The following is a 24,397-nucleotide window of genomic DNA, read 5'->3' as shown; positions in this document are numbered from 1 at the left end:
TTAATTTTTTAAATGTAACAGCCACATGTAGATATTAGCCCTGGGACTTTGGCCCCTGATCTCACCTTCTCTGAACTGTCTTCGTGTATAACCTCTCCACAGCAGACTGCACAGAACGAAGATCTAAAAAGTGAAGTGATGTGTGCAGACACCTAGTGGGTTGGATCCTGACACTAGATACTTGATCATTTGCTCTCCGCTCCTTCGGAGCGAGGGTGGAACATTCTTTTGCATTGCTAAGCAATAACACTCATGTCCCGAGAATTATCATCTAAAGAGTAAGTTGATCAGCAGCATCCATTTTGACACCTGCATTTTTCAGGAGAAGGTACAGAAATCCGCTAAGAAGGGGGAGCTCTCCACTGCCCCTTAGTGACCAGTGGCTTTGGGTCGATTTTTAATCACACCTCCAGTTTTAGAAATCATAGAGCTCTGTCTCAAAACTCGACCCTGAGACCCTAAGTCTAATTTGTCAATCAGTTATTCTCTGCTCTCATACCCAGGGGAAATAACAATAAAAAAGAAAGAAAGAAGGAAAGGAGGAAAGGAAAGAGAGAGAGAGAGGGAGGGAGAGAGGGAGGAGGGAGGAGAGAGAGAGAGAGAGAGGAAGAAGAGGAAGGAGGAAGGAAGGAAGGGAAGATAGGTAAGGAAGAAAGAAGAAAGAAGAAAAGAAAGAAGAAAGGGAGGAAAAGAAAGAAAGGAAGAAAGAAAGGAAGGGAATCAAAAAAAAAAATAGTACACGGAGATTTGATAGATTGAAGAAGGCCCTGCCTTGGGTATACCAGTTGTCCCAGGCAGGAGTCAAGGATTCCCCTTGTGCGGGAGGGTGGGGCCAAAAGATGCTGTGGAGCTGAATGTCAGTATTTACGTGGCTAAGTCATTGGCACTGTCAGAGAGGAGAGGAGCGGAGCAAAGATTAGCTGAAAGGAGGGAAAAGCTAGTGTAATGAGTCTCTCTCCCAGAGTCCCATGAAAAACTCACTAATCTAGAAATGGAGAATTGTGCCAGCCACCTGTAAATATATAATATCTAACATCCGTAGGCATTTGAGCAGCTTACAGGGCTGAATACAGCTTTGAGTCTGCTTGAAAGAATGCTTAGTCGAATTCAGAGCATAGATCCTGTCGATGCGTCTATGAAGTCTTATGATTTTGAAGTCTGGATTACACCCCCAATTCAATTACAGGTTGCAAAAATGTTAGCATTCCAGTAAAATGGTAATTGTCCACACTCGTTAAGTTTTTCCTCGGGGAAGCACTCTTCTAGGCACAGGTCGAAGCCTCACTGTTCATTTGACATCCTTGCACGTAAAGAAACGTGAACACATTCACAGCGAACATGCAGTTAAATCTTCTATGCCCAACACGGCTCTTCAATTAGTGTCCCTTACCCCTCAGTGTCAGGGGCCTGGAGTTTTACGTTGTGTCGTCAGGTCACTGGTCACCTTGGAAAGGGGACACTGATCACTTGTTAGTGAAAGAGACAAAAATAGACTCAAAATATAAATAAATAAAAATAGATTAAAGACATGAAATTGAAAAATAAAAGACAAGAAGTTTACTTTTACAGGGGATAACCTTCCATTGAAATGTGTGTTTCGAGAACAAGTCATCTGTGCCGTCGGCTAAGTAGTTTCTTAGCCTCTCGGATGACTCTTAAGTCAGTGTGTCTTGGACACGTTGGGACCCTAGACAGAGTCTCAGACCCATAAATACAGTCGTGGGTCCACAGATATATTTTCAGGGTCTGCAAGGACTACTCCTCTTTCCCAGGATGCGCCGCCCATGAGAACTTGAACTTGTTTTTATTGCTGCAAGGCCGCCAAAGATGATGTGCTGATCTAGCTTTCTGGTTTTTGAACACCAGACAACTAATTCTGAATTCCGTAACATTTGTGAAATCCTAAGATAGTTTTATTTGCTGAGAATATAATCTGAGCAGAGCCACGGGGAAATAGAGCACAAACAAACACCATCTATTAATTTTCCAATGATTATTTTCATTCTGCTGGCAGCCCCGGATGGTTTTCTGCAAAAGTAAACACTCGTATATGGATAAGTAGCAACCGTTGTGTTTAAGTGCAAATATGTGCATAATACATGAAGCTCTATAAGGTAAGCTGTGAGAAGAAGGCCAGCAGGAGGTGTGCTATTTGATCTTTGATCCCTCTTTGCCATGATTAACCACCTCATTGGTGGGACATCTGAAAGTAGAGCCAAGGGTAGGTGAAAAACAGACATCAGTATATTTCTGAATCCCCGGGCCACTCATCTCTTGTGCTGTCCATTCTCTTGCAGGCATGGATGGTGTGCTTTTAGGTGATAATGTAACTGCACCTTGGTTCACCTTAAAAGTGATGGACTCGTGTGTGTGTGTGTGTGTGTGTGTGTTTGCTGACCACCAGCAGTGCAGCCTTTCAGGAGACATTGAAGGCTCTGTGTGTGCCATGGGAAAGCCTGCTGATCAAATTAATCAACATCAATACTGCTTAGGCTCCCAGGATGGCCCAGCATCCAGCAGGGCCGTGACATGCTCTGGGCAGTAGCATCCACACCAGCGGCACAACAGACCAAGTTCTAGGCGCCTTCTACCATGTGGATTCAAAGCTCCCTTCCTGCAGTCCTTCTCCTAGGGTTCCGAGGGCTCCAGGGGCCTCCAGGTGCCCAGGGGTCATCAGGAGGCCCCGGGCAGCTCCCCCTCCCCGCTCTGCTTTGGGAAGAGCCACTGCGCTTCCCCGGGGTTGCATGTGATCGCACACGTGACACTTGAAAGGGTTTGTCTGCTTCAAAGACTGTTTGGCCACCACGGCTCTGGTGAGAGCCAAGGACAGAAAGCCGGGGTCTCATGGAAACGGGAGAGGAAAGGAGCCTGCATGCAGTGCTTGGCCCAGTGACAGCTGCTGCTGTGGGTGCATCTGTGCAGCTTCTTGGCCGCTCACGGCTCAGAGAAGCCACTGTGGCCACTGTGGAGTCTGGGCCCAGGCGCATCTGGCTCTTGTGGTGGGTCCCATGCACACATGCAGGTGTGCCCACACACAGCACACCACAGCACACACATCAGACACTATGCACACATTCACACGGCACATGCCTCACACACACCACACACACTACACACACACCACACACACTACACACACACCACAAAGCACGCATATCACACACGCCACACACATGCACACACACTGTACACACTCTCACACTGCACACACCACACAAGCACCTGCCTGTGACTGATCACCAAGACCAGAAAAATGATGGCAGAATGAAGCCGACCCAAGAGTCTGTGTGGTGCTTCGTCAGACCTCTGCCGTCCTTCAGATCGAGGCAGTGTTTTCACACACGCTGATTTCACACACGAAGATCCATTATTCGGCGGCCTGACTGTATATGGACCCATCTGTGTCATGTGACAAGTTATCGCAAACTGCACCTTCAAACCATGCAAATCCAAGATCTCACCCTTTCCCTGGGGCAGCAGCCAGGTGTGGGTTAGCAGGCTCCCGCCAGGGTCTCACAGGCTGAAATCACGGTGGCAGCTGGACCCGAGTCTCACCTGAGGCCAGGGCCTGGCCCGAGCTCGCTGGGGCCAGCAGGATCTGGTTCTGTGTGGCTGTAGGGCCGAGAGCCTGCCCTGAGCTCCTGGAGGCTGCCCACCAGTCACTGCCATGGGGCCAGCAGGTCACACAGTCACGGGGTCACAGCAGGGCAGTTCGCTCTTCAGCGCCAACTCAAATCTCCCTCTGTCCCCGGCTTCTAGACCCTTTTGAAGAGGCTCCTCTGATTAGGTCAGGCCCACCCAAGTCGCCCTCCTTTTGACGAACTTGAAGTCACAGATTAGGTCTTGAATTCTGTCTGCAAACTCCCTTCACCTTTGCCACACCACGTAGCCGGATGGTGAGAGCATCCCCGCATCAGGGTGGCAGCACCACCCACACTCGAGGGCAAGTAATGACGCGGGGCTACATCAGAGAGTGACGGTCACGGGCTCTATCCTAGAGTCCTGCCTGCCACCCCGGGCTCCTTTAGAACCGCTGTTCAGAGGACCCAGTATGTTCCAGACACTGGCCAGGCCCTGGAGACGCTGGCAGGGCCTGCAGGCTGCTCAGGGAGACGGGTATTTGCCAGTCACCCTGAGTGAGTTATGACAGGTGTCACAGGGAGGAGTCTTGAGAGGGAACTCGGGAGTCCTGACCCCCTCGAGGCCAGTGACAGGGAAAGCTTCGTCTAGAAAGCACTGGTCGGTAGACGCTGACAGATAAGTAACCGCCAGGGACAAGGCGGAGGGTGGGCACGGGTTCAGGCAGGAGGCGTCCAAGGCTCTTGGCCACCGCGTGTCAAGGTCCTGGCATGAGAGAGGCACGCCACATCCAGGGACCTAAAACAGGGTCTAGGCCACTGACCGGACACGTCCACCCGGAGGTCTGGAGGGCACACCAGCCTCCACACCCTCTCAGAGGGAGGGAGGCGGACAGAGGAGGTCCCGCCCTTGCATCCGAGGAGGTGGCTGTGCTGTTTCCTGCCACAGGGGGTGGGAAGAGGGAGGCTGGGCAGAGGGGGGCCGAGCCCCCTTTGGAACAGGATGGATCTAAGGTGCCGTGAGCTCGAGCGGCGATGCGGGGAGTCAGGTATCTGAGCATCTGTGTGCGGAGGGCGGGTGTCTGGGCAAACTGGGAGCAAAGTAGAAGACGTGGTTCTTAGCAGCTGCCTTCTTCAATCCAGACATCAGATCTGGAGCCAGAAGTTCATTCCACAATGGCCAGAAATCCATGAAAGCCACCAGAGTCTGCCTAGATGGTCCTAAGATACATCGAACTGGGTCCCTCTGCTGTAATTGAGCAGAAATTGGCAGAACATGGCAAATCGGCCCCAGATTACCGAAATGTAACCCGATGACTCGAATGCCCCAGCTCACCGTCCTCTGTCGCCTCTGTCTCCTGAAGCTCGCCACCTGCAGTGTTGTTAATTCAACACCAAGCCCTTGTGGCTCCCAATGAGGTGGTGGGTGTCTTGGCCATGCCCTCGCCGTAGGAAACTAAGCATAAACACTCTCCATCTTCGGGACAACGGTGCCTTGTTCCCAAGGACCTATTCATCTAAACTCACGTGTGTCCCCTTTTCTAGACCTTCTGCTGATGGTGGGACTTGTCAAACTGATCCAAAGATTTTATGTTTTCAAATAACCATGCCCATCCTAAGTTAACTCTCACCAGAGCTGTTGGTTTTGTTGTTTTGACCTAGAAGAGTCAAGGTGACAATTATCAGACCCACTTTCAACTCCAAGTATATTTACTGTGAAGTCACGTGGTTATTGGAGCAGGAGGACATCCAAAGCTCCCTTCAGGGGCTCACAAGGGACTGGCATTGGTTTGAATTTCAAGGTCTCCAGCCAGCGGGGAACCTCTTTTTACCTGCACGGCCAGAATAGTGAGGACCAAAGCAAGAGCCTCAGAGCTTCTCTCATTGCAGCTCTAACAGGCTCCTCTTTATCCGGTGGTCTCTCCACCAGCCCCCCTCCTTCAACATGGAAAATAAAGGGATGGGGGGAAGGGCGCTTCTTTTCAATCTCACTTCCCAATTTGTGCTTCATAGGTGTCCACAGCATTTCTTCGGTGATTTGCAGATGGGGGTTTGTGGTCTATAATGAACCATGAGTCTTTGACCCAAAAATCCATACTCATGAAAAATGTCTCGGTGCCTCTCCTGAGCCAAAGAGAGCTGCCCTTACAAAGTGTCTGGGGCGCGGACGAGTGGTCTCTGGGGATGGAGGTATTCTCCCTGGCTCTTGTCAAACTCAAGAGGCAAAAGCTGTAACCCCCAGCCTGTTCAAAGCCAGACACCGTAGCAGAATCGAGAATGACCGAGAAGCTAAATTCCCTACTCTTCCGAGGCAGGAAATCACCGACTGAAAAGGTAGAGGCGGTGCCCAGGAACACAGGGACTTGAACTCACTCACCGCGTTCGTCCCTTCGAGGAAACAGTGATTGATGGCACCTGTTGCTGACTTCATTTAGGGACCAGGGTGGGCGCAGGCACGGCTGCCACGGGGTTTGCCACAGAGGAGGGCGAGGGGACTCCGCTCTGAATACGACAAGGCAAAGGGGCGATTCACAGCCAGGGATGGAGGGCGGGGTGGGTTCCCGGGGTGAAAAATGACTGAGAGGCTGAGGGGTGAGGAATAGTCTGGTTAAATCGACCTCACAGGGCTTTTGCAGAAGGGCTCGGATGAGCCGGTATTACCAGGAGGAGGAGAGAAAGGACCTTGGTCAGAGAGCATAGGTGACCCCATATTGTGGGGATTCGGGCTCGACTGATTTAGTAGGATTCTTGCTAAAATGGGCTCTTGGGGGACATGCCCCAGGAGGGGCTCAGAGGTTACATGGTCAGAGACACCCTGTGTCAGTTCCAGGGCAGCCGCCACAAAGCTCACAGATGGGGGTTGGGTGGGGGAGGGAGGGTCACCAACAGGCACATGTCCTCTCAGTTCTGGAGCCAAGAAGCGAGGTCAAGGTGTCAGCAGGGCCGGTCCCCCCGCCCCGAGGGTCAGGAGGGAGAGTTTGTCCCAGGCCTCTGTCCCAGCTGGTCGATGCCGTCTGCTCCCCGTGTCGTCACACCTTCTACAAGCATCTCTGTGCCCCCATCGCCCCTTCCCCACAAGGACACCAGCCATGCCGGCCACGGCTCACCCGCGGACCCCAGTTCACCCCAGTTACCGCTGTTAAGAGTCCATCTCGAGTTAAGGTCACGTTCTGGGGTAGTCGGGCGAGGGCTTCAACGCCTGGGCGTGGAGGGGGCACAACCCAGGCTGCAGTGGAGACTCCAAGGGCTGCACAGAGGCCCCGGGGGTGGGGTGGGGGGGGCGCCCTCGCGGTGGCTGAATGCTGGGCTCTTCTAGTTCCAGGTCCTCCGGCCGGAGTCAAGGCGGCCGCGGCCTCAGCCTCCATGGTCTTCGTGTCCTGGCTGCCGCCTCTCAAGCTCAACGGCATCATCCGGAAGTACACTGTCTTCTGCTCCCACCCCTACCCCACAGTAAGTCGCTCCACCCCCCAGCGCCCCGAGCACCCTCCGCAAGGGGGCGCCCGTGGGGGACCTCCTCCTCCTGCTTCCCGCCAACGCGGGCCTTCCAGGGCCTCCCTCTCCCCCTGCTGTCTCACAAGTGAGCAGCATCCTCCTGACACCTCCTGTGCACACCCACTTCTGCATCCGTCCAAGGGAGACAGCTGTCTGGAATCATCACTGAGAGGGAGCGTTCCCACAGAACTGCCGGCCGGCTTGTCCCAGTCACAACGCAGAGGCCCCAGTGCATAGTCAGTGGACAGTCCCCAGTGACTTTGCTGTTGGACTTGTCCTTAAATGCACGTCGTGCCGCCTGCCTCCCACCCCACCCTCCTTCCCTGCCCATCTCCCCCTGGGGCAGCGCAGCAGGCAAACCCCTTGTGCTAGAATTGAAGGCCTTGAACAAGAATCTAGGACCCTCGGTGTTCCCGTTGTGGCTCAACAGTGACAAACCTGACTAGTGTCCATGAGGACGTGAGTTCGGTCCCTAGCCCTGCTCAGTGGGTTAAGGATCAGGCATTTGCCATGAGCTGTGGTGTAGGTCACAGACGTGGCTCGGATCTGGTGTTGCTGTGGCTGTGGTGTAGGCCAGCAGTGGTAGCTCCAATTGGACCCCTAGCCTGGGAACATCCATATGCCTCGGGTGTGGCCCTAAAAAGCAAAAATAAAAAATAAAAAAAAAAAGAATCTAGGACCCTCACAAGTATGATAGTCATCTTAATCCAACTGCAAAGGAATTAAGAGTTGGAGTGCGCCATGCGTATTTCAAAGTACAGTGTTTGTTATCATTCATATGATCACCAACGAATAATATTGACAGAGTTAAACTGTTTCTAAACAAACAAAAGCATATCCAAAAGGGCAATTTTAAAGAAACAAAAATGATTCATCAGCATTATGATGTCTGGAGTTCCCATGTGGCTCAGTGGGTTAAGAACCTAGCATTTTCTCTGTGAGGGTGCGGGTTCCGTCCCTGGCATCTCAGTGGGTTTCAGATCTGGCGTTGACGCAAGCGGCCACATAGCTCACAGAGGTGGCTCGGATCCCGTGTGTTGCTGTGACACTGGTGTAGCTCCAGTTTGACCCCTGGCTGAGGTGCAACCATAAAAAGAAAAAAAAAATGTATGATGTCTTCATAGAAATTTTTGTGGCATTTTCCCAGGTAGGCACTTTGTCCAGTTCCATCTTTATCATCTCCCAGCTCCCAGCACAGAACCTGACAGGCATAACCACTCAATGAGTGTTTGTGGCGTGAAAACACAAATTAGCTATGGTGTTATTGCAGTGAAATGGCATGACATAAAATGTACCATGGTTTAGTGTCCAGCTCAGTGGCCCTGAGAACATTCATGAACATTCAGCCGTCAGCACATCCACCTCCAGAAGGCTTGTTATCTTGCAAAACTGCAGCTCTGAACCTCTGAACTCTGACTCCCGTTCCCTACCCTCCCACCCCAGCCCCTGGCAACCACCACCCTACCTTCTCCCTCTGTGAATTTGGCTGGTCCAGGAACCTCATACCTAGCCGTGGAATTACGCCGTGTTGTCTTTCTGTGTCTGGCTTGTTCCACCAAGCATCATGTGTTCCAGGTTCATCCGTGTTGTCGCGTGAGTCAGAAGTCCCTTCCTTTGTGAGGCTGCATGACATTCCTAAACTCAGTTACAAATTCATCTTGTATTGAAAATGATGTTTTCTCAAGTCTAGGGTCCGCAGGGGACCTGGCGCCCCGATGGCACCACGGACAGGAGGATGAAGGGCGGGGAGACTGGGGAGGGCGAGAGTGACTCGGAGGCCCATCTTTCTGCTGAAAACGGTGTACGTTCTGCGTTGATACGTCCACAGTGGCACCTCTGGAGTCGAAGGAAGGACTTAGATGCCATATGCTCAGTTTGGCTTTCAGCACTTTTGTGTGACTTCCTTACTTGGTTTCAAACATGCCGTTCATTCTCACCCGCGGAAACGCACCGTCAGATGCCACCATCGAAGTCCAGAGAGCCGTGTAGGGCCCTGAGATTACAGGCCGGGTGCCCATGTTCCTCCACTCAGGCCATTCACGAGGCCCCTGTGCGGGGTTCGGTCCTCTGACACCAGCCCTCACGGATCATCGAACTCACCAGAGAGAGGCAAAAATACTGCTCAAAGTGTGCCCACCTTTCACTAGAATTTGAATTGCTCCTTTTTTATTTTTTAATTTTTTATTATGGTTGATTCATAAGGTTCTGTCCCTTGCCTCTTTATTTGGATTCATTCATTCATTCATTCACCTATGCACTGGAGGACCCACAATTGCTCGTTAGACTTCACCCGGCTAGGGAGAGACCAGCCTGGTGCAGGGAACTGGTGAGAGCAGCTCGCTCCCGTTCTGTCTTCCCAATCGGCTGTTTATCTCCAAACTAAATCCCAACCTGGCTCACTGGGAATTGGTCTGAGTGACCGGGGCTGAGCCCAGCGAGCTGGCGTGGCTGCATCTCGGGCGGCCTGTTAGTCTCCATCCTCCCAGCCTACAAATCACATCCTAGAAAAAAAGGAGTTACAGCCTAAACCCGAGATCCAGCAGTCTGTAGGATGGAATATAAATATTTGGCCGGGGATTTCCAGTGTCTCCACGTGCAGAATAAAGGAATTCCACATCCAGAAGCTTTCCAACCAGAACCTTCCTGAAAATCCAGGAGCAAGACCAAGTCAGTCAGAAAAGTGGTCAGTAACTGAATTTCTCACCTCACCGATGTCTTGCACTGCTAGCATGGGTCTCTGTGCTGTCTCTGGACCACAGTTAGATCTAGAAATACCATTATTGCGAGGCGCCTGTGACCTCCTGGGAAGCACCACTTATTAAGCTGTGCAAGGAGCACTGGGGACCCCAGAGCGGTCCTCCGTAACGTGAGGCTTCTTTCCATCTAGAGCCGCTTTGCTCTTCATCTATTTCAAACATCATTTCAGAACATGAGGCCTATTTTTAATAGACTTCATTTTTTAGAGCAGTTGTAGGTTGACAGCAAAATTGAGTGTGAGGGGCAGAGATTTCTCCTGCGAAACCTGTTTTTAAAATAAAAAAATACCACCTACTACTCAGTTTTTTGCCATGGAATGAATAAAAGAAACTATTAACTTACTGAAAAGGAGGATTCCCCCCCATCTTTAGTTTCTGTAATTGATTTTTTTAAACTTTTATTTTGGGGAGTTCCCGTCGGGGCGCAGCAGAAACGAATCCGACTAGGAAGCATGAGGTTGCCGGTTCGATCTGGCCTTGCTCACTCAGTGGGTTAAGGGTCCAGCGTTGCCGTGAGCTGTGGTGTCGGTCACAGACGCGGCTCGGATCCTGCATGGCTGTGGCTGTGGTGTTGGCCGGCAGCTGCAGCTCAGATTCGACCCCTAGCCTGGGAACCTCCATATGCCATGGGTGTGGCCCTAAAAAGACAAAAGACAAAAATAAATAAATGCGTTTTCTTATTCTTGATAATTTTCTTAAAGTATAGTTGATTTACAGTGTTGTATCAATTTCTGCTGTACAGCAAAGTGACCCAGTCATACACACACACACACACACACACCCTTTTTCTCATAGCAGCCCCACCACGGTGTGTCCCAAGAGACTGGATAGAGTTCCCTGTGCTGTATGGAAGGACCTCATTGCTTCTCCATTCTAAGCGGAGTGGTTTGCATCCACTAAAGCCCAAACTGTAATTTAATTTTAAGTCAGAAACCTGGAAGCCGTGACATTTTCTGAGGATTTTGCTTTTCTGCCTGTGTGACTAAGGAGACACCAGAGGGCAGTGTGAGTTCTGTTTTTCTTGCTCCTGATTTTTTTTTTTCCTCCTTTGAAATGACTTCATAGTCGAATGTAGAACATGAGAGGATAAATTAGGACACAGCATACTCTGTAATTTAATCTTCTTCATAAGCGTCCCTCAGCGACCTCCTTGCTGCTGCCAGTGTTCTCTGAGGATCCTGGATTCACCTCCTTTCCTCAGGAAAGGACCTCCTTCCAGACCCGGGGGCTCTTTCATATGTAAAACACGTTGTCGGAAGAGAGGCTTTTGTTTCCTGGCGGCGCTCAGGTCTGCGTGGTGAAAGGCATTAGAATAGGAAATGCTGCAGGTTCCTAGACCAGAAACTGTCAATGGGTCTCAAGACAGGTCGTCTCCAAGTAGCACGTTTGCTGTGAGCAGCCCACCAATGCAATGAGGCATCCGCCTCCCCGAGCAGAGCGAAACCTCAAAATCCCCAAGGTCCAGGATCTCATCCACCCACGTTTTGGACCATGGCTATTCATTGTCATCCACGGTCGTCTGGATGGTCAGCTCATACACCACGACAAGCAACAGGAATCCAAGGAAGTGGGTTTACCTTGTACGGTCCAGGCAGAAAGCGGCTAAGCTGGGTTTCCTCTCTAACAACCCTCCCTACGTAAAAGCAGACTGTGAGAAATGTTGCAGCGTACATGAGTTTTAGGGTGTAGAAGTGGTCTGTTTTACGTAGCTAAGCTGGGATGGACATAGAAATGTGAAATTAGATAGCACAAACTTCTCGTGAATGAAGAATAAAAATTGGAAGGCCTGGAGTTCCCTGGTGGCCTAGCCGTTAAGGATCTCATGGAGTCACTGCTGTGGCATGGGTTCAGTCCCTGGCCCAGGAACTTCTGCATGTTATAATCATGGCCAGAAAAATAAAATAAAATAAAATATAAATCAGAAGCGCTAAAACATTCTATCAAGGAGCTGTGATCCATATCCATCAGTCCAGTTTCAGAGGATAATGTTATCCAGTTCCTGCAGAGAGTATGGCCCCGTAGATGTTGCTGAATGAGCAAGTGAGACTCTTGCTCGTTCACTCGTCATTTCTAAGTTCTGCGAAGCACATAAAGTCACCTCGACCAGGTCCAGACACGGTTCAAGCCAAGGTAGCAGATGTGTATTTGCCTCCAAACCCTCCCAAAAGGGCACCTCCTAGTACCATGGTGGGGCTGAGGGCAAGATAGAGTGGCTTCAGAGAACAAGAGATGCTCAGGAATCTCCAAGAATGGTGCCAGAACAGAATCGGACAAGGAGGTCTAACGTGCCCACCTGGATTTACGGTGATGCCCCACCTAATGCTGACGTCAGCATGGGCCTCCTGGTTGCAAAACTCCATGGCCTCTTTGCAAGGGGTCGTGCTCTTCCCATTTTAAGTCTTACCACCACATGCTATTACAGTTATTTGTTTTAAATTCTTTATTCTTAGCGTCCACTGTCCTTTTATTCTTTCTCTTTTGCGGCTCCCTCTCCCTCAACACCCCCACCCTGAAAGGCTGGCATTTTGCACTTCTCTTCCTTTACCCCTTTTTCATATTTTTTCCTATCTCCATGATGATTGAATCCATCCTCAAAATTTCACTGTCATCTGAAGTGAAGAGATGCAGAATGTCCCTCTCTAACCCTGACGGAGAACGAATCAGTCCTAAATTGCCCCGTGTGGCCAGCTTCCTACCATCCAAGTCTTCCTAGAGACCCCACCCCATCCACCATGTCCAGAAGCAAATTCGTTCTCACCCCGCCTCGTCCCGTCTCCCAGCTAAGCTGATGATCCATCAAGTGCCTTTGTCCTCTGACCAGATGCCTTAGGTTACCTCTGACTCTGCTTTGCCCTTTCCGCGCATTATCGGATTGGTTACCAAGTCATGTCTTCATCTGCGCAGCAGATCTGGGTAGAGCACTGCTCTGCAGCGAGGGCCTGATTGAGGTGTATCCATCAGGGGAAGCCGAGTTGCGCTGCGTCACAAACATTCCCACAACCTCAGTGATTTACACCAACGGACAGCTTGACTTTTCTTTCACACTCATGTCCATTGCAAGTTGGCGGTAGGTCAGATCCATGTTATCTTCCCCCCAGGAAGGGTGAGGTTTTATGGCGAAGGGACAGGAAGGCAGAGCAGGGTCTGACATAGGTATTAAATGCTCCAGCACATACCTTCGGCCAGAATCCATCACACAGCCTCCCTCAACCAGGAGGGAACTGGGAAGTACAATCCTAACACAAATCCAGAAGACGGGCAAATGGGAACGTTTGGAGAACAGGTTTGATAACAGCCATGGGGCTGCGATGGCAAGGACAGAGTGTCTTCTCAGAGGAGCTCCTAGTTCTAAGGAGGTTAGCAAATGCTAGAGATTGTCACTGCCCTGTGTGATGTGGCAAAGGATACAACGGACATGGCAGCACCGATGACACAGGAGCCAGGCGACGGGATGTTACTCAAACATTTGGGTCAGAGACTGTTACATAGGACACATATACAGCCCTGACTTCAGGCGGGGAAGCATTTCATCTGATGAAAGGGTTTTATGACCAGAGGAAATAGCACCTGCAGAGTGACATTGTGCCATGAAGATCTTCCCTCTGCAACACCCTTTTAGCCCTCTCCCTTCCTTTCATTCCCACCGTCATTGCCTTGGGTCAAGTCCTCAGCCGGGACCCAGACAAGGACAGAAGCCTTTCCGCTACACATCTCAGCTCCCGTCGCTCTCAGAGTTACTCTTCCACGTCCTGGGCTTGACCGTGTGATTCCCTTGTGCACGTTTCTTGGATGACTTCTCCCTTTTGAATCTCAAAAAAGCTCAGAATTCTCACGATAACCTGTACGGGTTTCCACAACCCAATTCCAGCCACTGTCCATTCTCCCATGCTACTAACTTTTCTCCATCCAGTAGCTCAGCCATGGTGTGTGCTTTGTGTGTGTGTGTGTGTGTGTGTGTGTGTGTGTGTGTGTGTGTGTGTGTGTGTGTTGGGTCCTCCATGTCTTCTCACTCTCATCTGCCCATCTAAAAATGTTCCTTCTTAAGGTCCAGCTTATATGCCATAGTATTTATTCTAACACTTTAGAGCATTTGCCATATTGTAGACACTAGGTACTAAATGCTTTATGCCTGTGGTTTCCAAGCTTGTTACTCACAATAGGAAATACATGTTATGATCACACTCCAGTACATACACACACACACACATGCACATGCATGCACGCACACACACACACAAACCTTGTAAACAAAACTTACGTGTACTACATGTGATGGACTTTGGATATTTCCTGTTCTACTGGATTTTTTCTCTCTTTTAGTTTTTTAAAATGATTGTCAGGTCCACTAAGTTTCTTCCATGACCCACATTTTTAAAAACACTGCTTTTACCACCCATTCCAATGACGCCTTTATGCAGGGGGGTGGGGGCCATTATTATTCCCTTCCTGGTACTGGTACTGGTACTGGTACCAACACGGAGAGTTTGCAGTCTGGCCAGGACCACACAGCTTGGCAAGGCGAAGACAGGGTCTACAGCCCACAGGAGTCTGAGCTCAGCTCCGGGCTCTTCATGCTGACAACCTTCTGCCTCCCCAAGGAAGCCGGCTCCGTCTCCCTCGGGAGCCTCAGCATTGATCTTGAGTTTCCCTTGGCCGTAAGCACGATCTCTTGCATTACTGTTAGATGGGAGCATAGCTGGGTGCCCACAGTGGCATATCAGTTTTTTAAGTACAAGAACCAACCACAGTTAGTCACTGTTAGGCCCTTGGAAATCCTGGTATTGTGCTGAAACAGCTGATGTGCGGCAAATGTCATGTCGAATTAAATTTTAAGGATGATGGCTGTGAGTCACCCAGTAGAGGTTAAGTTGTAAGTTTCTGCTTAATAAGGCAGGAAAAGTGCATTGTATACTTTGGGATGCTTTCCATTCCAGGAGGATTTAGCTGAAACGCCTGTGCTTTGAACTGCTGACATGGAAATCATTCTCCCAGTGCTCGAGCTAAATGACCTTTTGATGGACCTCCTTCTGTAATGGCAAAGCTGAAAGTTATGGGGATGCTAAAAATCGCCCCCAAATACACAGACATGTACCACTTGCATCTGGGCAATTCATCACGCGTCAGTGAATCTTTGTTGGGTACCTCTGTGGCGGGCATGTATTAGTTTCTCTATGTTCCTGTGATTAACCAAATTTTACTCTGGCGCTCAGCAGCTTTTTCTACAATCATATGATTGGGAAAAACCTTAAAAAGTTTCCTTGAGACAGACCTGCATCTAGGCACATGAAAACCAACTCTGGTCCTGTAAAAATTCTGGGGAAGTATACTCTTGAATCTTCCTTAGAAATATTCTTGAAGCTTCACTATTTCAAGGCCAGATCTGATGAAATGTGTTCTCAATATGCTTTGATGTTTTATGCTGCAATGTGCAACATACTGCAATTTATTAGACTCTAATTCTTGGGGAGTGAGAGGAAGTATATGTAATCTTCGATAACCTAGTTCTTTAAAAAGATGAGGAACTCTAACCTAGTTCTTTATCTGTCCTCAGTGAACCAGCCAATAACTGCTCAATATTTCTGCTCACTTCCTCTCTTAATTTTTGGGAAATCACCGTCAGTGGTTATTCGCTTTCACTGAGCATTAAGTGAAGCTGTCCCATTGCTACACGTGGTCAAAATGCAGGTGACACATATGCTAAGGTTGGGAAAGAAGCTTTAAAATCCTAAGCCCAATTTTGTACTTTACTGAACAAAGGGAAACAGAAGCATATATTCAAATGGAATTTCTGTACAGAAACAAGCCCTGAAAATCTCTTCAAGCCCAGTCTCACAAGATTGCCTGCCCGATTTTGTAGCTAAACTGCCACTGCACAGTCTGGCTTTGGACCTAGCTTTTGGAGCATTTGAGAGATTCCAGCTTTGGCAACATCCAGTCTTTTGGCTTTGGGATATTTAATACAGACAGGGGGTGTTACCAAAGGGGAAAAATGGGATCAAAATCTTTTTCAAGTAAGACTTAATGGAATGGCCATTTCCCCCCCCCAAAAAAAAAATTATATTATGCCCAGATGATGTTTATTACTAAGAATAGCCTTTCTCACGAGTTCTTTCCTATATGTGAGAAATTATATAAGGCTAATCCAGTTCTTCTGCACAAAATTTGTTGAGTAGGTGATAGCAATCAAGTGAAATTAGTAAAGCGCTTCCACAGAGAGGTGATGGGCATGGCAGATGGCATGACAACGGAGAAGGAATGAGCCAAAACTGTGGCGAAGGAGGGAGATTTGACTACAAAGAGACTGGGAAACGTAGGCTCCTGAAATGTCAGTCTGTCTCATTGGACGATGTCCTGATTCTAAACAGTAACATGGAGAAACTAGTTTCTTTCCTGCCTTTTCTGGATATCACCTGTAATTCATTTTGTAAAACATTATAACAGTAATTTTTATATTGGGGAGGCCAAAAGATAAAATATGTTTGAAAGTCCTTTTTAGAAGTAGCCCACAGTCACTCATAGCAGAGGCACTACCTTGCTCTAGATAAAGCACAGAGAAAACCAGCAAAATTGATGAAACAAGTAGCATTAATGTGCTGTTCTTTCTGTGGGAACTGGTTGTCTTAGTCTATCTGGTTCAGAAGATCTTTATGTTACATTATCTTCTTTTAGAGATGAAAATAGTGAAAGAAAATGGAAATCAGATCAAAACATATTATACATAGATATTTTAGAAAGAGGCCGATCTTAAATTGAGTCAGCTAACTGCTTATTCTTCTTCATGTCATCCAGGCTATTTCTCTGCCACTAACCAGAAAGATCCTACAAGTGTCATTGCCCTATAATTAAAAGAGCTATCATTTTGTTTATTCCGCTTTAGGGGAGGATTTTTTTTAATCACTGCTGTGAACATTCTATCTACGAAATCAGAGCAGTCAAGGTTTTTTTTTTAATGGGATGTTAATAATTAGACATTAAAGCTTTGATAGAATTAGTTTTTCATTAAAAAGTTAATTGAAATTTTTTAAAGTGGAATTCTTTTAATATCCATGAGAAATGCTGAATAATTTGATCTGAGCAGCCTGCAGCTCCATAGTCACTCCCTCCACATTTTTTTCTGTTGTATTCAAATAAATTCCAGGTCATTACTAAGCTCCCTAAGACAACAGGCATTTCCTCAGGTGAGAGTGGTTCACAGGTCCCAGCCCTGCAATGGTCTGACCTAGGATCCCTGGGGGATAAGTCACACAAAGTGCAGTCAGGATAAGGGCCATAAAGGGCATATAAACAATGAGCAAGTATGCACCTGCTGGAGGGGATTAAAGAAGGCTTCGCACCTTCATCCATTGAGCTCAGTATCGAAAGGAATCTGGAAATGGATTTGGCCACGATTGGGTAAATATCTCGTTTTATAGAAATTACTAAAGAACATTTCTAGTAGGTCATTGTGGCTAATTTTATCTTATTTACTGGTAAAAGTATCTTAGACATGAAAGGAAGGTTAGTACACCAGCACCCCAAGACAAGAATAATTCTAGAGTGAAAACTGGCCTAGAAGATGCTGTTCCCAGGCTTTCCACAAGGTAACATTGAAGCACTAGGATGAGACCAACCTTCCAAGCAAGCTTTACCTTCTCTGGGGGAAGATGCTGGCCAGTTCCTCAGAAATGCCTGACTCCACCCGGCAGACCTAAAGCAATGACGCGGAAAGGCAGATGCTGGCAATCTGAGCTGTCTGGCTTGGGTGTTGAAAGGTGTGTATACTCAGTGGCATTTTCCATGCTGGTACAATTTTAGGGAGGCAAACATGTCAGAAGCCTTGTAAAAAAAACTTGCTAGACATATTTTTAAAAAAAAAAACATATGCGTGAAGTTTCCATTTATTTTCCTAAGCATTTTACAAATAGGAATCTGTGCCCTTGACTATGGCAAGGACAATTTTAGGACGAGAATGCAAATGACTTTATTTCTAGATTTTAGTAGGAATTTGTCAGACAGCTTATTTTGATTAACCTTCCATTTGCCAAACCACGACCCCATTGTGTTCCTCGGGGAGGAAACTTACCTTATAATCTACACACTGGAATTGAATTCTATAAATGTCTGTGAATTCAAACTCGGCAACTGCTTAGGAGCTTTTGCTATTACCTGGCATGGGACTTAGAGCTTGTGCGTAAATCTTCTCACCGCGGCCCGAAGGAGAGCTCTGTAGTCCAGCAGGCTTATGGGGCTGGCCCCAGGTGCCCTATACCTGCTGTCAAACCTCATCATATGCGGACTTCCGTACACACCAGCCTCCACAGTGCCAATGTAGTGTTGTTGGCATAACACCCCAACTGCCTCCCAACTGCCTCCCCCAGCAAACACCATCAACATTCCACTGGTGAGCACGATACTTGCAATAGCTCAGTAGGTAAACCACGTACATAGTTTATAACTGAAATATCTGTCTCGAAGGAATACCAAAGTCTTCCCTCAAGAAAACTGTGGATCGCCCTGTTAGGTGACACACCAGCTAAAGAGGAGTCCCGTTCCTCTTCCTCAGGAAACTCTGATGGGCCAAGAAATAAATCACCTGGTTTCCACTTAGAGAATTTCAGTTGCGAATGATTACCAATCAACATAAAATTAACTGTGGATTCTAATAGAATCAGCATGTTTAAATTGTTCTATTTATTTTTTATGGCTGCACCCATGGCACATGGAAGTTCCTGGGCCAGGGATTGAATCGGAGCCGTACCTGTGACCTGTGCTGCAGCTGCGGCAACACCGAATCCTTTAAACCACTGGGCCAGGCAGGGGATCAAACCCACATCTCTGCAGTGACCCAAGCCACTGAAGTAGGTTCTTAACCCACTGCACCACAGCAGGAACTCCTAACTAATTTTTAGATGAGAAAGAACAGACTCTTTGCTCAATTGACTAACAGGAATTGAAGACAGGCATAGAATAATTGGCAACCCCAGTCCACAAATAGTCATGCTGGCACAGAGCAGAATTAAAAATGAACCATAGGATAGAATTTCCCATCAAGAACCGAGCTTCAGAGTTCTCACATGGCACAGTAAGTTAAGGATCTGGCGTTGTCACTGCCGTGACTTGGGTTGCTGCTGTGGTGCAGGTTCAATCCCCAGGAACTCCCTCATGCTCTGGGTGAGACCAAAAAAGAAAAAACAACCAAGCCTACAGGATTCATATGCCTGGCATCAGAGCTTTCTTGTTGCTGATTGGTTTTGTATTTCCACAGGTCATGAAGTAACACTTAAGCCTTCCCCTAAAGCAAGTGTTTATCGCAACTATAGTAGTCCATTCAAGATCAATTCATATTTTAGGCATAATAAAATCTTCTAGAAGGGCTAATATCTCTGTCCTATCTCTGAAAGGGATGAGATTCGAGAGTTAAAGATCGACCACAAAATTAAATATCTAAATTAAATATTTAGATATTTAAATGAAGAGAAAAGTGTCTTTCTCCCTCCCTACACATTGCTCCTGTTGCCATATTGATTCACTCATCACTAAGAAACTGTATGGGAGTTTGCTTTTCTTTATGCTACAGTTTCCTATCTTGTTGCCCTTAGAGAGAAGCTCCACTTTGTTATTTTCTATTCTATTTTCTAGTCTATCCTTCCACGCTCATTTAATGCTTCAGAGTCTTTGAAGGATCAGCCTACCTGAAGTGTCAGGAAAATCTGGAAGTAAAATCAATCCCTCTCACTGAACATTCCCAATAGTTGGGATGTAGTATCACATATTGGAGTGCAGGTAGATGAGGAGGTCAGCTTCAACATGATGCAGACCTTGTGCTGGAAAATCTGATAGCCAATAAAAGGAAAATTGAGGAACTATAAATACAGTCAGTGCTATTACACATCATATAAAAACTTGAGGGAAATGTTTCATAAGGAGGCAGCATTCGCCCCCCCCCCCTTCCTCAGGACAAGCATTTTTGGCTAAGCTTAATGCTCAGGAAGGATTTAAGAGAGTTCCCACTGCAGCACTGCAGGTTAAGGACCCAGCATTGTCTCTGAAGTGGTATGTGTTCAGTCCCTGGCCCAGCACTGTGGGTTAAGGGTCCTGTCTTGCTAGGCTGGGGCTCAGGTCACAGCGGTGGCTCAGATTTGATCCCTGGCCCCAGAACTTCCATATGCCACAGGTGCAGCCAAAATAGAAAAGAAAAGGGGTGGGGGGAGAAGGTTTTAAACAGCATAGATTTGCTGCACTGCCCTGAATGAGCTTCTATGAATCTTTTTTCCATCTTTTTCTCTTACCTGTTACCACCTCCTGAACTTGTTAGCAATGGATGCATGAAACACCACCTATAGATAAGCAATACTGTTCAGAACAAACATTCAGTACACCCCACCCCACAAGTGGAGGCATCTCACACGTATGGGCATCCGTCTGGAGACAGCCAGCCTTGCTCTCCCCTGCAGGATCCATGTGTGAGCATCCTTAACCAACCACCTGCAAGTGACAGCTGGTCCCAGCGTAACCTTCTCTCCTCTTGTGAGCAGAGCTAGCCTTCGCCACTAAGACTAGCTTTTAACCTTCTCAGGTGTGACTCACCCATCTCTCTGGTGAGCTCAAAGGCCCCTCCCACCCAGGGGTGGAAATGCAGGCAGACATCTCTCCACAGAAATACCCTCTTCCTGGGGCCCAGATAGATGACAGTCAGCACATTAGAATCAGAAACCCCTGCAAAGGAGATCTCATATTTCAGGCAAGGAAAGAGATCCAGCATCTTTGGAACTATTGTCCCCTCTTAAGGCCGTTGCTAAAGCTTCAAGATAACAGGAAATGTCACATTGAACATCCGGTTACAGAGAAACTGAATGAATCAACTCTTGAATGGTTTAAATTTTTCAATTTTCTGCCTGCTTTTCTACCGAGACAAGAAAACGGTGCCCAATTATGGCAGTCGTCAGGGGAACGTGTAGCATTAGAGGCCACATCACCAGTGCAAGTGACTCTCCCAAATAGCCAGTAGGAACCCCTAAAGAGCCTGACCCCTATTTCCCATCCTAATCTGTACAGAAAGGTCATTCCAGTTGGGGGATTTCTATCAATAAACCTTTTTAACTTCAGCTTTTGGTTAATCTTCCATATAAATGGTGAGACAAATATTGTTTTAAGAAATCATATTTTTATCATTGATTTTAGCTATGCTTCATGTTTCAGATAAAAATTAAGTAAATAAGGACCAATTGTACCTTACAGGCAGGATAGGGATTGAGTTTTAACTAAGAGCTGTGTACCCTTCTCCGAAAATCCTTATTTTTTAAATATATTTTAATGCTCTGTTGACACTGAATGTTCCAATAAGAGCAATTGTTATAACTTGCACATCATTAAGCTTTGTAAAATTAATTTGGCAGCACCATAGCCTTCGAGCTTTACAGCGCACAAGTACACACAGACTTGGGATTATCTCCTTGGTTTTCCAGGAAACAAGCCAAATTTACTCTGAACTTTTAGAGGAATTAATTTTTCCTATGATTTTCTAAAAAGACATCAGGCTGGTGTTTGGCGGGGGGCGTTGGTGGACGCAGGGGCAGGTGGAATACAGAGGCCCACACTTGCACACACCCCCCCTAAGGTATGGGCACATCTGAGCACTTCGTGTAAGAGCTCCGTAATCTCCCTGTAATCCTCTGATACTAGGTACCTGTGCATTAAATAGTTGACAGTGAGAAATTCTCTGGCGTTTTTTATTCCAGCAGCATAGGTCTTAACGGCAGTCAGGAAGTAGAGTAACATTTGTGTCCTGTTTAATCACAGAGCTGGTACTGCAGCTTATGCAGCCTCCTGACCTACATAAGGTTTACTTAACAGCTCACGAGGGTACAAATAAGTCCTTCATATGTTTGGTCCCTTGTAATTGGTAGCATGGAGTATGAGGAGGCAGCATTGGACTCGGATCAGAAGCATCCAGCTTGAGCCTCTGCTCACCCTTGTCTGGCACTTGTGACCTCAGTGAGTCCCTTACTCGGTCTGTGCCTCTGTTTCCTTGCAACATGGACAGGCTGAGAATTTTCCAGTCTTTAAATTCAAGTTCCTTTTTGCTTGAAAATTCTTTCTTTAATGCATGTCTCCCTTCTCAAATTTTACCACTGCCCATAGGAACCAAGCTTCTCCTTCAACACTTTGTTTAGAAACTTCCTTGCCTAAATGTCTGATTTCATCACTAGCAGCTACTACCTTCCACGGAATTCTAGAACAGGACCACAATTCTGCCAGGTTCGTTGCCTCTTTGGAACAAGGATTGTCTTTTCTCAATTGTCCATAACATGTTCCTGATTTCTTTTTATTTTTTATTTTATTTTATTTTATTTTTGCTTTTTTAGGGCCACACTCGCAGCATGTGAAGGTTCCCAGGCTATGGGTCAAATTGGAGCTGTAGCTGCACAGTGTAGCCTACACCACAGCCACAGCAACGCTGGATCCTTAACCCACTGAGCGAGGCCAGGGATCGAACCCGGAACCCACAACCTCGTGGTTCCTAGTCGGATTTGTTAACCACTGAGCCGTGACAGGAACTCCACGTGTTCCTGATTTCCATCTGAGACCTCACTAAGATGGCCTTCCCACCCCCATTTCTACCAGCATTCTGTTCGGGATTATTCTTGAAGAAGACTGAGGCTTTCTCCCAGCTCCCCTCTCTTCTTTTTGAGCTCTTATCAGAATCACTGTGAGCAGCCCCTTCATGGCAGTCTAAGCTTTTTCTTGCATCAGCCTCAAAACTCTTCCAGCCTCTACCCAGTTCAAAGCCAATCCACATTTTTAGGCGTTCGTTACAGCAGCATCCCATTTCCCAGCACTAATTTCTGTGTTTGCTTGGGATGCTGCTTTGTTATTGTGTTCATGGATGTTTAAGATTGCTATGTCCTCTTGATGGACTGGTCCCTTTATCATTATACAATTAGTTTATCTATCACTGATAATAGTCTCTGCTCGTAAATCTACTATGTCTGATGTTAATAGAGCCACACCAACTTTCTTTCGATGGGTATTTATGTGGAATAGCTTTTCTGTCCTTTTATTTTTAACCTTCTTGGGTTTTTATATTTGAAAAACATCACTTGTTGGCAGCATAAGTTAGGCATTCCTTTTATAGCCAGCCTCACAATCTCTGTCTTTAATTAGGATTTTAAATCATTTACACTTAATATAATTATAGCTATATCAATGTAGGTTTAAATCCATAATCTTGCTACATTTTTATTGTCTTATTTGTTTCCCTTTTACTCTTTTTGGCCTTCTTTGGATTGACTGAAATTTTTTTTCCAATTCCATTGTGTTGTTTCATTGACTCATTAGTTTTATATTACTCTGACTTTGCAATTTTAGTGGTTTCTTTAGGATTAATAGCATACCTCTTTAACTTTTCACATTCTATCTTCAAGTGATATTGTACACTCCATGTATATTTTAAGAGCTTTACAATAATAGCATGCTTCCATTTTTTCCCTTCTCAACATTTGTGTAATCGTTGTCATGCATTTAACTTTTATATATTTTATAAACCCCACACTACATAGTGATTATCTTTTAATTATCAATTATATTTTAATGATATTTAAATAAGAAAAATTATATATATATATATTTATGTAGTTGTCATTTCTGGTACTTTTTTGCATTCCTTTGTGTAAGTTCATATTTCTACCTGGTATTACTTTTCTTCTGCCTGAAGAACTTTCTTTAACATTTCTTGCAGTGTGTATCTGCTAATGATTAATTCTCTGAGCTTTTCATATGTTTGAAAAAGACTTTTCATTGCTTTTATTTTGAAATATATGTTTGCTGAATATAGAATTCTAGGTTGACTTTTTTTTTTTTTATTTCAATACTTTAAAACTGTTCCACTGTGTTCTCACTTAATGTCTTAGTTCAGGCTATTGTAACAAAAATGGCATAGATTGGGTGGCTTATAAACAACAGAAACTTATTTCTCACAGTTCTGGAGGCTAGAAATCTGGGATTATGGTGCCATCATGGTCAGGTGAGGTCCCTTGTCTGGACTACAGGCTTCTCATTGTACCCTTACATGACAGTAGGGGGCAAGGGAGCTGCTTCGGCCTCTTTTGTAAGGGCACGGATCCCATGATATCATCCCCTCCTAAAGGTCCCACCTTGGAAGGGCAGTTTCAATGTATGAACTCAGGGGGGATGTTCAGACCACAGCACTTGGATCATCTTTGACAAGAAGTCTGCTGACAGCCTTATCTTTGTTCCTCCAAATATAACATGTCTGTTCCCTGGCTGCTTTAAGATTCTCTCCCTATCACTGGTTTTAGGTAATTTGTTCATGATAACCTTTGTGTGGTTTGCTTCTTATTCTTCTCCTTTTTTTTTTTTGTGACTGGGATTTATTGAGAGTTTCATCTCTCTGGATTTATAGTTTTCATCAGATTTGGAAATAATTTACCACTATTTCTTCAAACAATCTTTATCTGTCCAGCTTTCTTCTCCGCCCTTAGTGGTTCCAATTACATGCATATTAGGCTGCTTAATGTTGTTCCATAGCTCACTAATACTGTGTTAAATTTTGTATCTTTTATCTCTGTGTTT

The 24,397-nt window shown here is 46.6% G+C and overlaps 1 protein-coding gene across 1 annotated transcript in view; it reads left to right on the top strand.

Annotated features, from left to right (window-relative positions):
• DSCAM (DS cell adhesion molecule) overlaps positions 1-24,397 on the top strand; it is a 740,562-nt gene that overhangs the window by 646,016 nt on the left and 70,149 nt on the right. Inside the window, exon 20 of the mRNA XM_047796891.1 lies at positions 6,895-7,028. Coding sequence (XP_047652847.1) covers positions 6,895-7,028 — 134 coding nt within the window. The remainder of the gene's footprint in view (positions 1-6,894; positions 7,029-24,397) is intronic.

This window comes from Phacochoerus africanus, chromosome 1 (assembly GCF_016906955.1).
Source record: "Phacochoerus africanus isolate WHEZ1 chromosome 1, ROS_Pafr_v1, whole genome shotgun sequence".
NCBI lineage: Eukaryota > Metazoa > Chordata > Mammalia > Artiodactyla > Suidae > Phacochoerus > Phacochoerus africanus.
Note: the sequence above shows the minus strand (reverse complement) of the source record. Positions and strands in the feature narration are given on the sequence as shown.